This window comes from Sceloporus occidentalis, unplaced genomic scaffold (assembly GCF_023333645.1).
Source record: "Sceloporus occidentalis isolate IW3139 unplaced genomic scaffold, rSceOcc1.0.p SCAF_4, whole genome shotgun sequence".
NCBI lineage: Eukaryota > Metazoa > Chordata > Lepidosauria > Squamata > Phrynosomatidae > Sceloporus > Sceloporus occidentalis.
The window spans coordinates 17,071,280-17,087,000 of NW_028316984.1; the positions used below are offsets into that span (position 1 = coordinate 17,071,280).

The 15,721-nt window shown below is 41.3% G+C and overlaps 1 protein-coding gene across 1 annotated transcript in view; it reads left to right on the forward strand.

The window, feature by feature from the left end:
- Positions 1-15,721, forward strand: part of LOC149313548 (2-Hydroxyacid oxidase 1-like) — a 47,552-nt gene that overhangs the window by 26,017 nt on the left and 5,814 nt on the right. The window contains exons 3-6 of the mRNA XM_089519307.1: positions 5,023-5,278; positions 7,234-7,409; positions 10,188-10,279; positions 14,336-14,494. Coding sequence (XP_089375433.1) covers positions 5,023-5,278; positions 7,234-7,409; positions 10,188-10,279; positions 14,336-14,494 — 683 coding nt within the window. The remainder of the gene's footprint in view (positions 1-5,022; positions 5,279-7,233; positions 7,410-10,187; positions 10,280-14,335; positions 14,495-15,721) is intronic.

Below are 15,721 nucleotides of genomic sequence, written 5' to 3' on the forward strand. Positions count from 1 at the left end.
ACTTGGTTGAAAGAACTGAACCCAGCTTTGCAGAATATGGACGTTATACTGTCCTAATTGGATTTTTTCCAGGAAGCATCTGGCATACCTGATCTCCACTCAGTCTCATTTTTGTTCTGTGTTCATTTCCTTTACTAAATGCTTGTTTTGGAGGCTGTTTATTATATAAGCCCTTTCACACATGCATTAAAGGATCATTCCTGGAAATATATGTGTGGTAATGGCTCCGCATAACATATGTGGAAATCTCTGATTGATGTTGCTGGGATCTTCTCCCATGCAACTCTTGGGAATGTATTTTGGGAGGTATTCTTCTAAGCTGTTTGGAGTGCTGCACATGGTGGGATGTTATTTCAAATGTTCTTGAAACTACTGCTACCTGGAAGCATTTCCAGAAGCCTTCTGAATGAAGGTTGGAAAAGAAAGTCTGCTCTCTCTTTCTCTCACTGTCTCTGTCTCTCTTTCTATATACCGTATATACTTGACTATAAGTCGACTTCATGTACAAGTCGAGGGCAGGTTTGGGGGCCAAAATTATGGATTTTGATATGACCCATGGATAAGTCGAGGGTAAAACTTAGGGGCATGTAACAAAGGAGGTAAAGCATGATGCAAAGGAAAATGATGCCAAAGAACCTAGAAAACTCTGGCAGGCATAACTTTGTGCTCCTCCTAAAGGTTGGATGGATGAGAGAATAGAGGGGATCCATGCTTCTTTTTGATGTTCCCAGGATGGACTAAACTCTTGTTTTTTACCACTCTATTCAGCGAAAGGGGATGGCTCCATACCTAAAGTACATTTACCTGTGGATAAGTCAACCCAGGTTTTTGGGGTCAATGTTTTGACTAAAATTTCTAGACTTATACATGAGTATATGCAGTATATTCACACACACACACAGAGAGAGAGAGAGAGAGAGAGAGAGAGACAGAAAAAATAAAAGAAGTTTGGGAGGAGATCCATGGTTATTTAGGATGTGATTTAACTAAGCAACTACTGTTGTCATGAAGTACATAGTCCACGTGGTGGCACTGTAATATCGCTTATAGAAAATTGTAATCCTCATCAAGTAAGGAGTTATTACAATCAAGACAATCATTTTGGATAGAAACTTCTGGACATTTGTCAGAGCTGTATGTTATCTGCCTAGCAGAGTAATGAAAGATACATAAATCACAGTAAGCATGTTGAGATCTTTGAATACCTGGTGTGAGAAGACCTGGAAATAAACACGTCTTGTCACAGTGTTACCACCCATATTGTCATATGGATGATACCAAGATATTAGCATTTGATGGCACTCCATGTGCAAACTATAATGCTGGAAATGTGAATGTTAGTAATAATATGGCACTTTTCTTGTGAAAGTCTGTCCTCTGTATCAGCTTGTGGGTTAATGAATACAGGAAGCAGTCTTATACTGAATCAGAACGTTGGGTCCTCTAACTCACTGTTCTTGATAGTAAAATTTGGAGATAAGTACTGAGCTACATGCATGCACATACATTTATTAGAGTGATTAAACCAGCAGGACCATTTAACTGTCATAAGATGTTTCAGTTTCTGTCTCCATCAGCTACTCAAAAATAAAAATGAGCTGCATCTAAGTAAGCAGTTTAGAATATAGATTGGCTGAAGAAGGCAGAAGATTAAACATCTTGCTACAACATTTAAACCAGGGGTAGGCAACCTTTTTGAGCTGGGGGCCAGGTTGCTGTCCCTCAGACAACTGGGGGGGCCGAAGCTGGGGGGGGGGTGGAGCTTCCACCCTCTGGGGGTGGAGCCACAAATTGGGGGTGGAGCTTCCACCTTCTGGGGCGGAGCCGCATGCCAGGGCGGAGCTTCCACTATCCAGGGGCGGAGCCACATGTCAGGGGTGGAGTTTCCACCCTTCGGGGGTGGAGCCACATAATAGTAAGAATATTTGCAAAAAGCTACTAGGCAATGCCATAACACAGGAAAAATGCATGCACACCGTCTCAAGCCAGAAAAGAGCAAGCAAGTCCATGTGGGGGGATTTTGCAAAGAGAATACCAAAGGATAACAACAATAATAATAGCAATATTTGCAACATGGAAGTGACTAGGCAAGGCCACAAAACAGCAAAAAATGCATGCCACTGTCTCAAATCACAAAGGCACAGGTAGTATAACCCCCCTCCCCCAATGAACAAACTTCTCACCTGGCTCAGTGGCTGTGGGTCTCTCTCTCTCTCTCCTACCTCTCTTTCTTTCCCTTTCTTCCTCCCTCCCTCTCCCTTCCACCTTCCCACCCTCTCCCTCTCTCTCCTCCCCTCCCTCCCTCTCTCTCCCCTCCCTCCCACCCTCTCTCTCTCCTCCCCTTCCTCCCTCTCTCTCCTCTCCCTCCCACCCTCTCTCTCTCTCCTCCCCTCCCTCCCTCCCTCTCTCTCCTCTCCCTCCCTCCCTCCCACCCTCTCTCTCTCTCCTCCCCTCCCTCCCTCTCTCTCCTCTCCCTCCCACCCTCTCTCTCTCTCTCCTCCCCTCCCTCCCTCTCTCTCCTCTCCCTCCCTCCCTCCCTCTCTCTCTCTCCTCCCCTCCCCTCCCTTCCTCTCTGCCTCCTCCTCCTTCTCCCCCACTCCTCCATTTATAGGAGGGAGGAGGGAGGGCGGAGCCAGGAGGGAGGTGGGCGGAGCCAGGAGGGAGGCCCGGTGCAGCCGCCGGAGCGCCATTTCAGGGCTCCGGCTGCCCCAGCGGGCCTTCCAAAGGCCCGGTGCAGCTCCTGGAGCCCCGTTTCAGGGCTCCAGAGGCAGCAGCGGGCCTTCCAGGGGCCCGGTGCTGCTTCTGGAGCCCTGTTTCAGGGCTCCGGAGGCCGCAGCGGGCCTCCTAATGGGTGCCGCCATTTTGAAGGACAAAATGGCGGTCAGAGTGGCCGAAATCGGTGGCGATTTCGGCGGCAGGAGGGACCGGGGGCCGGCGCAAAGGCGCCTGCAGGCCGGATACGGCCCGTGGGCCAGAGGTTGCCGACCCCTGATTTAAACAGTTCTGTTGGTTACTCATCCTAAAAATATGTATCATAAGTGATTAACAGTATCTTTTGTCAAAATTTCTGTTTGTTTATTGTTAAATCATCTATGTACACATATTTACACGAGAGCATTTACCATTACATGTGTATTTGTCCCAACAGTCCTGGGCAATAATTCTTAAACTATCTGAGGTGGGAGACTGGCAATCCTCCCCCCATCCCCCCGTGCATAACCTATGCTGCCTCATGTATGTACAGCGCTTTGTAAATCTACAGCACTATATAAATAAAGTTTGATAATAATAATAGTAATAATGTGCCAGAGACTAGTGTCTAAGTCAGATCTAAAAATGTTCATACTTGGAAGCTGAGAAGGCTGTGGATTCTATAAACCAGGTCATTTCCTCCTTTCATTGCAACACACACCCAAAACTTCCTCTTTGGAAGTCAGACATTTTGATCTCAGAATAATGCTACTGTAGAAGTCTCTGTAATGTCTGGATGGGGCTTGAACTATGTGTGTGGGGTGGTGGTAGTGAGAGATCTGAGACCAAATATCCCTGTCTCATGCTGGTGTATAATTAACAACCTTAATTAAAGATTCATCCCATAGTTCCACATTTCCAGAAGCAGGGAGTACAGACTTAAAGGGTCAGTGATGTTTTGTTTTGTTTTTTCATGTGGAAGTGGCCTTGCAATATCAATTGAATAGCCAGCTAATTCAGAGTTTTCATTTTCAACAACCTCCAGTTAGCTACATACTACTGGGGAACATTCACAAGTAGGATGTGGAAGATTGCTGTCCCAGATATCTGTTAGTGTATATGACCACAGAGGTCCCATTAAGAAATCACAGCTATTCATGGACAAGTGGGACATGCAGCATACTGTTGCAATATCAGAACAATACCAAGCAGAATGATTCTCACTCAGACATGTAATTATGGGGGAGTGGGCAAAATAAGGGCTTTTCTCCCTGTAAGAATTTGCCCACCCTGTGAAATGTTCCTGCCATTCCCAGCATTGCAATAGCTGGAATTTCAGTTGAGCATTTAGAAACCTGGGGTCTATTTAAAAAGTACCCTGGATCTGCCCCAGCTTGCTGTGTCCTATTTACATAATGCAGGGCTAAAAACCTCAATCAGGTGCAAACTTCATGATGTCTGCACTCTATTTGGGGCTTTCTCCCCCTAATACATCTTTAAATAATTCATATTTTACTGTGATTTTGGCTCTCTTTGCAGCAACAACAGTGACTACTTTCAGTCATGGTCCATGTCAGCTGTCCAGCATTGCCATTGCAGACGTGATTCAGTCTGAGGTCAGACCAAGGTGCACATCATTGATAGCATGGCTGGGCACCTCATTCTAACCTCACCAGGGACACTAGGTGACAAATAAGGTTCTCATGGGAAGGCAGCTGCCCATTGTTGGCTGCACGAGCCAAGAAACTGCAGCAAAAGAGAGAAATAAGGGGTGAATGGGTGGGTGGGTGGGGGATTTGGGGACATGGTACTGAGAGTATTTTGGCCAGTATAGACCCACCCTGAGTTTAAACACACACAAAAAGGGTAGGCAAAGTTACCAAGGGAATGTGAACACAGCAAATAGTTTTAGGTGTGAACAAATTTCAATGTCTCACTCTCTGGAATACTAAAAAATTGAGGAAATTTAGGGGGCAAAATTCTCATTTGAAGGTGGTATTGCCCTTATTTTGCTTTCCACCCTCTGATTTAATGTGTCTTAGTAAGCGCTGAAATCAAAGCAAGGCCAACAGATGGATAGTTTGATCTTCAACTGTAAAACTATCATGAACTCAACAGTGGAGAATGACCCTATCATGGGCACAAGAAAAGCTGAGTGCCATTCTAATGCAGATATTGGTAGTAGACTGGCCTGCTATGTAAAGGGACAGTATGAGAATTAAAAAGGTCAGGGGATCCTTTTCATCTTGTAAAAGAAACTTGTGTTGTGATGCAACTATGCCAGGGTCTGTCTGATGGAATATGAGCAAACACCAATGCCATGCTCTTCAGCTTGCAGGTCAATGGATACAGGAATGATGCTGAGTTCATGGGCCACATCATCAATAGAAGAAGTTGCTCAAGCAGCTCCAGAAGCAATTCGTTGGCTACAGCTCTATATCTATAAGGACCGGGAGGTGACCAGGTCCTTGGTGCAGCGTGCTGAGAAAGAGGGATACAAAGGCATCTTTGTGACTGTGGACACGCCATTTCTTGGGAAGCGCTTAGATGATGTACGCAACAAGTTTCAGCTCCCAACACATCTCAGGTATGTATGGTTGCTGGTCACTTCTCAGAGCACCTGAATAGTTCTACTCAAGTCCTACATCAAAAACACCACATACCTGCAGTAATGCTAGGCTTCATGCTTTGTTTACAGCCACTCATTTATTTTGCTAAAAAGGTAACAACAACAAATCCAAATTAAGGATGATTTTACATTAAACAATGTAAACAGGAAGGTTTTTAAAAACAGTTTCATATCTGTAGTCTCAAGGAAACTATACAAACTATCATTAATTACTCCCAGTCGTTAAAAATGTGCCTCAGCACTGTTGTAAGTAGCATTGTACAACAAAATGAATTAAATACATACATACTTCTTATACACTGATTTTTTATGCATGGATTCAAGCATCCACAGTTTGAAAATGTTCAAAAAAATTATAAATTTCAAATATCAAACCTTGTTTTTCTATTTTTTTTATAAGGGACACCATTTTGCTATGTCATTATATTTAATGGGACTTGAGCATCCATGGATTTTGTTATCCATGGGGGATCTTGGAACCAAACCTCAGCATATAACAAGGATTCACTGTACATACATACATAATACAGTTGCCCCTTTGAACTCACGGGGATCCATTCCGCCCCCCGCCCCCGGCAAGTTCAAAATCTTGTGCAAATTCAAGCCCTATAGGCTTGAATGGGGTGTGTGCATGTAGGGTGTGCACTGTGGGTGCGCACCCCATTAAGGTTCAATGGCCAGCTGGCTTCTAGGGAGCTTGAGAGCATGCGGCATGTAAAAGCCATGCTCCCAAGCCACCTGGAAGGTGGTGCAAAGGGGCTGTCTGTTTCGCCCCACAGTCTATCCATCTGTAATATAGTCTTTGTCTTTTCCTACTGCCTTCTTCTTTACCAAGCATTATTATCTTTTCTATTGAGTTGTGTCTTGTCATGATATGGCCAATGTATGACTTTCTCAGTTTAGTCATTTTGGCTTCTAGGGAGAGTTCAGGCTTGATTTGCTGAAGGACCATTTATTTGTCATTTTAGGAGACACAGGAGCTCTCAGGGCTGGAAGTGATCTCTGAAATGGAAGGCATTAATTTTGTCCAGGGCAGGCAACTGCGAAGGGTTGGGAAGGCCAACTGTCAGGGGTTGGGAAGGCCAACTGTCAGGGGTTGGGAAAGCCAACTTCCAGGGGTTGGGAAGGCCAACCAGCCCTCCACAAATCTAGTGTGTAGATATTCACTGCCTCTCAGCATGAAAGTTCTACTGTGCTAACATGACTGGTAGCCAGTGATGGTTCTTCACAGGAATGGACACTGCATATAGTGGTTTGGAAATTCTGGTAGTCGTACTTAAAACAATAACAAGAGTTCGAAGGGCTGGCTCTCTTTTACTCCATGGATTTGATTCATTTATAGCTGTCTAGATCAAAACATGTGGCCATATCTAGAGGCAATGATTTTCTGAGCTAGAGTGTGTGTCTGCTTTACACAGTTATAGCAGTTTGATATCCCTTTAGCTGCCATGGCTCTATTCTGCAGAATTCTAGGACATATAGATTTGTGGGGAATACTAAATAGCTACTAGTGCTCTTGTCAGAAGTGTGGACTGGTGAACATTAGTAGAAAATTAAAAATAAAACCACCTCACCAAACCACAAATCCCAGGATCCCATGAGATGGAGCCATGACAGTTAATGTTGTATAAAACTGATATAACTGTGTTGTGTGGGTATGCTGTTAGTTATACACTAAGTGAAGAAATGTATCCTGTTGATAAGAGTATGGTCCCTTTTGAGTACTTCTTTCATGTCTCTGACTGCAACAAAAAGAGAAACTCAACGATTTAGCTTATATTTGTCCATACAATAACAGAGAAACCACCTGATGTTAAACATACAAAGAGCATTAGCTTTTGGTTGGGAGCTAAATTTGAATATTATCTGTTTCAGCTGAATTTGTTGATTTTTTTTCCTTCCAAAAACCTCAGGATGAAAAACTTTGAAACAAATGATCTGGCATTTTCATCTGAAAAAGGATATGGTGAAAACAGTGGCCTGTCTGTTTATGTAGCGGAAGCCATAGATCCCTCAATTAACTGGAAGGATATGAAGTGGCTGAGACGACTGACATCGCTACCCATTGTTGCTAAAGGCATCCTCAGAGGTTTGTTCAGTTTGACTTAAGTGCAGCTGCTGAGGGCTGTTTGAAGAGACTCATATTATAGTACAGAAGAGCAGTGGAGATGCAAGGAGGGTGGGAGGACTAGTTTTGGCCTATCCTAATCTTGCATGGGACACTAGGTCACAATTTTCAAGAATCAGAAGGGATATTCAGGTAACGTCCACATGTATTTGGAGAACAATCTTTGGCTGTTTTAGGGGTTCAAACCTGTACTACAACTGAGCCAACAGGAAAAAACAGGATACCTATACATAGTTTTTTGTGGGTTTTTCGGGCTATGTGGCCATGTTCTAGCAGAGTTTCTTTCTGACATTTTGCCAGCATCTGTGGCTGGCATCTTCAGAGAATGCTTTGCCTAAAGATCATCCCCAAGGCTCATAGTTCAAGAAAAGCCGCACTGAAGAGCACAGCTAAAGCCCCACAGTAATGACCAGAGTGTTAAAATAATGCAGTGTGGCAAGCAGTATGGTGGGCAGTTAGTTGGCAGGCAGCAGAATTTGGAGATGGACAAGTAGTTTGGCTAAAATCTACTACTCCAAGCTTAATCTAGCAAAAGAGCACAGACCTGCCTTTTCTACTTAACACAGTAATGCAAAGAGGATCAGCTAGAACCTAACTACCAAAAAACTAAAATCATGGCATTTTCTAAAAGGCCCTAGAACCGAACCTAGATTATAGATAATCACAAGATCAAACAGGTCTCCTGCTTCAAATATCTGGGGGTATTCTTTCACATTACTGGTAGTAGGAAAGGACTGTGCTGTCAGTAATGTGCAGAGTAGCTCAACACCCATCCTCAAATTTCTTATGACATGAGGAGGCTATTCAGTTCCACAACTGCTTTATGGATCCAAACTGGGACCCCTCCCCAAATCTTCACCATTAGAACTTGTGTAATCCTAATTCCTAAGATCAGCATTCCAAGCTCCAAAGTGTGTCTCTAATGCAATTCTGAGATTGGAGTCAGGCTTTATGAAAATGGAGGCCAGAGTGTGGGTGACCATACTCAGCAACTGGCTTAGACTATCCTTCTTTTCCACCAGCTTTGCTCTGCTTACCTTGACTGAGTAATTCCAGTCTACATAGAAACAGATGGCGATGACTAAAATTTCTTCACTGGGTTTCTCTCCAGATAGTTTGCTCTGCATGGGATATGAAAAATCTAAATCGGCCAACAAACAATGGGTGATAGATATAGAGCGAAAGCTAGGCCTAGCTGCTGCCTCATCTTTTATTGCCAGTGACTCCAACATTTATTTGAAATCACCTATGGCATATTTAGCAAAACCCAAAGTACCTAAACACAGGAGCTTTTAGTTTGGCACGATGCAATGCTTTCCCTTCAGCTGTTCTTGAAGGCCACTATAAGAAGATCCCCTTCTCAGACAGATGATGCTCCTGTGAGTCTGGCCAAATCGAAACAACAGAGCATGTATTACTCCAGTGTTCATACTACAGTGATGTCTGCCTCAGCCTTATCTCACCACTGTTGTATAAACACCAAGGACACACCAGTCAATTCTACACTGGGACTTCCTTGCTGCTTTTGGACACCAATCCAGATATAACATATAATGTTGCCAGATTCTGTGCAGTTGTAGTTAAAATCCATCAGGCAATGACCTCCGCAGTAAGCTAGTATTAATCTTGCCCTGCCATACTGGATTTTAAAAGGAATTACTGTTTTTACCTTGTTTTTCCCTGGTTTTTCCCTTGCTTTTACCATTACCTTCTTTTATTCTGTATCTGCAACAACAAATGGCTTGAATTCTGTTGAGGTTATACTGTTTTTAACCTGTGGTTTTAACTTGTTTTTACGTGGGTTTTTTTACCCCATTTTTAACCTTGATTTTACCATTGCTTTTACCATTGTCTTCTTTTATTCTGTGTCTTTTTACCTGTACTGGTCTATGACCGTAATAAAGATGAACAACGAACTACCTTTTCTACAAATTCTACAGTATATTCAACACTTTCACACTTCAGTCCAATGAAAGAGATGTACCAGTTTTATAGCATGGAATAACTTTCCCAAAGGTTGCAGCTAGTTTGTTTCTTCAAGGTGGGTGGGTGAATCAGAATACATCTGCTTGTATGAACTGAAATCAAAGACTACCTTAACGCTTTTAAAAGTTCATGCCTGCATGTTAAATATGAAAGCATATCACTTTTAATTCTTTGAAAGGAGAAGAACTGACATTAGCTTGTAACTAAATGTGACAGCAGATGTGATCAGGAAATGGGTATGTCTGAACTTGTTTAACACATGGTATATACACGCCCACAGTCTCCTCTGAATTGCACATGCTACGTGGAATGGCAAAGTCGCTTCCTTTCTCTGTTTGCTGTTAATTAACCAAAATCCATTTGGACATCATGAAATGATTATAGTCAATGTGGGGACAATTTCAGTAACCATTAATTTCTGTCTGCAGTAAATCTCTCAGCTAGAGTGCTGGCTTTGAGGCAGAGAGCTGATTAGTGGGATGCATGCTTATAAGCAATTCAGAAGAGGGCACTTGAAGGTCTTTTCATACCAATAAATGATGGCCTTGACCTGAAAGACAATAGTATTGCTAATTTCAGCTGGGTTCAAGGTTGTACCATTTACTCTAGCTGTTGAGAAGTGTTCCTTATGTTACCTCCTTCTGAAAAGTTGATCACAGCTCTCTGTGTATTAATTGAAAAGTGTTATGGATGTTATACTCACTTTAAAAACATCTGTAACCTGTATGGGCTCAATGTGTTTCTTCCCTACAGCGGATGATGCTAGAGAAGCAATGAAACATGGAGTAAATGGGATCCTAGTGTCAAATCATGGTGCACGCCAGTTGGATGGGGTTCCAGCTACTGTAAGTATTAGAGGAACAATTTCAAGTTAAGTTTCAAAGTCTGGCAAATCGATATCAAGTTAAGTCTCCAATTTTGGCAGATCATTTCAAGACAGCCATAGCAATTAATGTGTTACACCATAGCATGTTGTAGTGGTCTGAATGTTGGCCCAGAACTCCAGGAGACCAGAGTTCAAATACCACTCAGCCAAAAAAATCCCTTGGGTGATTGTGGGAAGATCACACCCTCTTTGCCTCAGAAGAAGGTAATAACAACCCTCCTCTGAATAAGGAGTAAGGAAAGAAGAAGACACCTCCTCTGTTTGGTCTCTGGGAAACCAATTTAAAGGAGAATAATTTCCTTGAATTGGTGTTGGCTTTTGCTCTTTACATATTTTATTATTTAATTCCCATCAACTCTAGCCAGCAAAGCCCATCCTTAGGAATGATGGGAGTTACATTCTGGAAGGTTTCCCAACCCTGATCTCCCTAGTCATATGGTTAGGTTGATAGCACGTCCCATCTTCAGCAGTTGCTCAGGCGTCTGGTTGGAATTTGTCCTGACATTGTGCACTACTGTGAACTGAAGCCAGAACTCCCCCCTCCCCCTATAACATTAGGTTATAATGTTTTCACCTTCTGATCCTCTGAAATGTTTTTCCCTATTCTGAAACATACAGAGAAGGGAACTTTGCTTTCAATTCTACTCTACAATGGGTTAGGCTTGCCAGTGCTGAATATTCCACAGACTCTTTGCACAGGTCTGCTTCATCTTACTTATTCTTCTGGGAGATTCTGTCTCTCACTAGTCATAAAATCCCAGACTAATGTTTCCATTTGAATTTTCCTGGATCTCTCTCTCTCTCTCTGATTCTAGATCAGCCTTCCTCCCCCTTACCCAAGTCTTAGGAACATACTCCCTGGAAGAGCTAGCTGTGTTTCTGCCTCAGTCTTTAGGTCAAGCTGCTATGCAGATAAGAACATTACCTGAATCCTATTGCTAACTCAGACTGGATCAGAGCCATCAAATCTCAAAATTAACTGGGTTTGTGCAACACAATGCACTTTTTTGGTGCAGAACCCTTGTGTGTGTTTCTATGTGTGTATTTGCTTTAAAAACATTTTGATGGAGAAAAAAGTGTGTTTTGTTCAGATCGTTCTGGTTTTGTATAAAAATGCTGGTTTCTGTGTAAAAATCAACTCTCCCCATGTTATTGTTCAAATGATTTTAAAAAAAATCCTGAAAGGTGAGAAATGACAGCTGACCATTTCCTTGACCATGTTGCTCAGTGCGTTGAGGACAAAAAATCTTGGCAACTATACTTTACATTTCTACTGGCAACCTGAGATCTCCTTTTGAAATTTAGATGGAAGGAACTGAAGATGAATCTTTCTGCATTCAGAAAATTTTGTCACTAAATGATGCTTTCCCCCAGTTTCATAATAAAAATAACTAACGATTGAAATGCTTAGGTTTTTGAAACGTAGCTATATGAGTTAGTTTATTTTGGGTTTGAGAGTAAATCAAGTCTAAACTGGTGAATGTTGTCTAGTGTCTGGTTACAGATTGATGAAATGTGTGCTTTAATTATGGCTTCTGTCATACTCAAGTAACAGCATTTGGCACAATATGCCTCAATGTGAAAGTAAGCATACATATGCGGAAGTGGAACCAAAGTATTTCTGGCAACAAAGCAAAACCTAAAGAAGAAAAACAACCCTTTTATTGTGTGCCAGATGACTAGAAAACCTCAATTGGAATATACAAGCAAATTGAACTTGCAGGCTTTGATTCCCTCTGGCCACCATTTTTGTCTTCAAAGGAAGGACTCTTGCCCCTACTTGTCTCTTTAGCATCACTAAAGTATCAGTTTGCTCATGTGCATGATCCTTTGCTCTCATGTCAACATATTAGGTTTGAGAGGAATTGTGGTCATTTGAATAAAGATTTGGAGCTCATCTATCACAGAATTGTGTCCAATTGTGATCATGAGCAAGTAGATGAATTGTTTGGCATCATGGGTTTAAGCATCCTCCTACGAAAAGTAGTTTGACTGACCTATTAAAAAAATCCCAAAATATCAGTATATCCTCTAACATTTCACAAAGGTTATTACTGAGGAAGAACAGACAAGCTGCTAGAGATTGCAGCAGTTTTCTTTTGCTTGAGCTTACTAGGAAGAGCAAGATTTTGTCTATTCCTCTCCTCTCTTCTGCTGAGTTAATGCGGGGTAAATTACTTTTGCACTTTGAACTCAGTTTGCACCTAAGGAAATAAGCTGAGTACAAAGAGGAAAGGAGCAGAGAGAAACTGGGACATTTTAAAAGGAGCTGAAAAGGGGAGATGATAGACCCTGCCAAACTGGGGGAAATGGATGAGATGTATCAGCACCATTTCAGTTCATTGAAGTTCTTTGGTGTCTACCTTGAACCTTGTTCTGACTTGGCAGTCTTATCACCTTGTGAGAAGTTTATGATGTTTGGTCCATTTTTTTCCTTTTTACTGCAGTCAGTATTGGTTGGTCAAAACCCTACTGTGCATTAGTTGCATGTCTTTTCTTGTTCTTTTCCTCTTTTTCTTCTTTCTATTTCTTTAACTTCGGCACAGGACAGACCACTCAAAAAGAGCGGACTCCTGGCACCTGCTTTTCTGCTGGAGGGAAGCCGCAGCCACCAAACTGTGGGGGCGGCATAATGAGTATGCCAATGGTGCACTGGTTATGTACACTTATATAACAATGGTCATGCCCATGTATGCAGGATGCTGTCACATGCTAGGGTTGTGGGGCATGTGGCCGCTCCATCCCCAGGCAACCCTAGCACATGATGAGGGCATTGCAAAGGCCCTATATGTACGAGGCCTTTGACTGCATATTACTTTGATTGTAAATTAAATTGTTTGTGGTAAAAAGTAATTTAAAAAATATTTCAAAGAAGTTTTGGATGCTATTCTTGTTATTCACCCAGAAATCCATACTTACTTCTTTGTGCATTTTATAAGTGTACACATTTTTGTGTCTCTTTTAGAGAAACACATATTTTTCATATATTGACTAAACGGAGTTATGGGTTGTTCATCTTAATCCTTGTTTAAACACATTTTCAAAAGTGCATACATTTTTTCATGCATGTTTCTCAAACATATATTTTTTTGCTGCACAAATTAGATTGCAAGCTTTTGATTATGAATTTTTGAGTGTAAATTGTTTTCTGGACAATATTAGAAGGTGTGAACTGGATATAATGCTGGTCAAAGACACTTCACCTATTTCCTTCTTCATCCCTAAACTTCTTTTAAGTATTTATTATTTCACCATGATCCAAAGGAGGGATTTGGAGATGTTTGGTCTGAGAACAAAGGATCTTCATCTTTTGGCATGGGGCATAGCTTTCTAAGCAGCTTTAAGCTGCCACATAGTTTTTAAGAACCTTGTCATCCCTACTACAGAACAGCACTTTTTGTGCCAAAGAAGCACTTTCACTGGCAGACTCACAAAAGGAGGAACCCAAGCCTGTTTACATTACAAAATATACTTCTAAAATATTAATAATATAGTAGCACCTTATTAGAACCTGATTTTTTTTCATCTTTTCTGTAGTGGTATAACTTTAGGAAATTTGTTTTGGGCTAATCTAAATGCTCATACTATGTGAAAATAAACATCATGGCTGGTATTCAGTACTGTAGTTATGGACCCATAACCTGGGGTTACAGATCCATAACTGGTTTGTATTGAGTAAGGGTCTGTACAGACAGGCCAAAATAAAGCTGCTTCAGGTCACTTTGGAGGTAAGTTGTTTAAATGATACATGCATATTAAGAGGCCAGAAGCTGCGCCAAAGCTGCACTCCAGCCCTTAGGTTTGCAGAGTGGCTTTGGCATGGAGTGTGGCTTTGACGCAGTTTCTGGCCTCTTAAGATGCGTGTGTCATAAATGAGTAGTTATACAGATATCACTAAGTAGTCAGTGTAGGAATCTAGTGGATATTTGTCCCTCCAGTTTATTTTAGGTCTAGTTTTTTTAAAAACTGTTTGCAAGCTATGTTTCTCCCCTCTCCCTCATATTTTTATTTGCAGATTGAGGTCCTGCCTGAAATAATAGAAGCTGTGGAAGGAAAGGTTGAGGTATTCCTTGATGGAGGAATACGGAAAGGCACAGACGTTCTCAAGGCTCTTGCCCTTGGAGCTAGAGCTGTTTTTGTGGGAAGACCTATAATCTGGGGACTTGCCTACCAGGTAACATAAAACTGGAATTCAAATTTCTGCTGCATTGGTTCATGAAAGGACAAATCTTCACATTCATTTTTTTGAGCAAGGTTGTACTCTTGAAGCCACAGTGGCAGATATGGTGTTGTGTTATTATGCCTAACTAATTGAATTTACTGCATTCGACTCTCAGAAGTGCTTAGCTAAAATAGAAGTCACAATTTTGTGGGCCAATTTGCTCTGTACATTCCTCTCACCAGTTCTTTCAGTTACTGGGTAAAAGCAACATTGTTCACAAATTTTTATAGTACAGGTTGAGTATCCCTTATATGGAATTCTAAAATTCCAAAAACCAAAACTTTTTTTCATGGATGGTTGAGATAGTAATACCTTTGGTTTCTGATGGTTTATTGTACAAAACTTTGTTTCATGCACAAAATCATTTAAAATATTGTATAAAATGTACAGGTTATGTGTATAAGGTTTATATGAAACATAAATGAATTTTGTATTTGGACTTGGATCCCATCTTGAAAATATCTCATTATGTATATATATGCAAATACAGGTATTCTGAAATCCTCCAAAAATCTAAAACACTTCTGGTCTCAAGCATTTTGGATAAGGGAGACTCAACCCATAGAAGGGATGCAGTAGAGGAAGTGATCTATAGCATTATGCATGGTTTGATAGCTTCAGCCCTGTAAAGTGTTTTTCAGAAGAAGAATGGATTTCAGTGTATTGTATTGACTATAAAAAGATTATTTTCATGGGATGTTGAGATTTGTACATCTTTATTGGAGAGACTGATTCCCCCTCTGTCAAAGTCTATGCTGAAACTTGAGTCTCAGAGAAACCTGGAACACAAATAAATTATGCTGTCTGCAATTATCTACTTAACAATTGTTTGATAAAACTGTTAATAAAATTCTTCATTTATTTAAGTTATATGTTACACCTTCGACTTACCAGGTGCATATAATACAAAAGATTCTCCTAAAACCAAGGAACATGGGAGTAAAAAGATAAACACCAACAATCTCAAAAAAGCATTACTTTAGAAATGAAGAGTGGCAAAGAATTATATGGAATGAAAAGCTCAATGAAACTAAACGGTTTATACTGCCCACCTAAAACAAAGTAAAAAAAGAAGGGTGCTTCACATCCCTCAGGATGAAATTTCATAACTGGGATGATGCTACTGAGAAGATTCATTCTTCATACCACTGACCTAATATCTCTAGGAGCTGGAACATC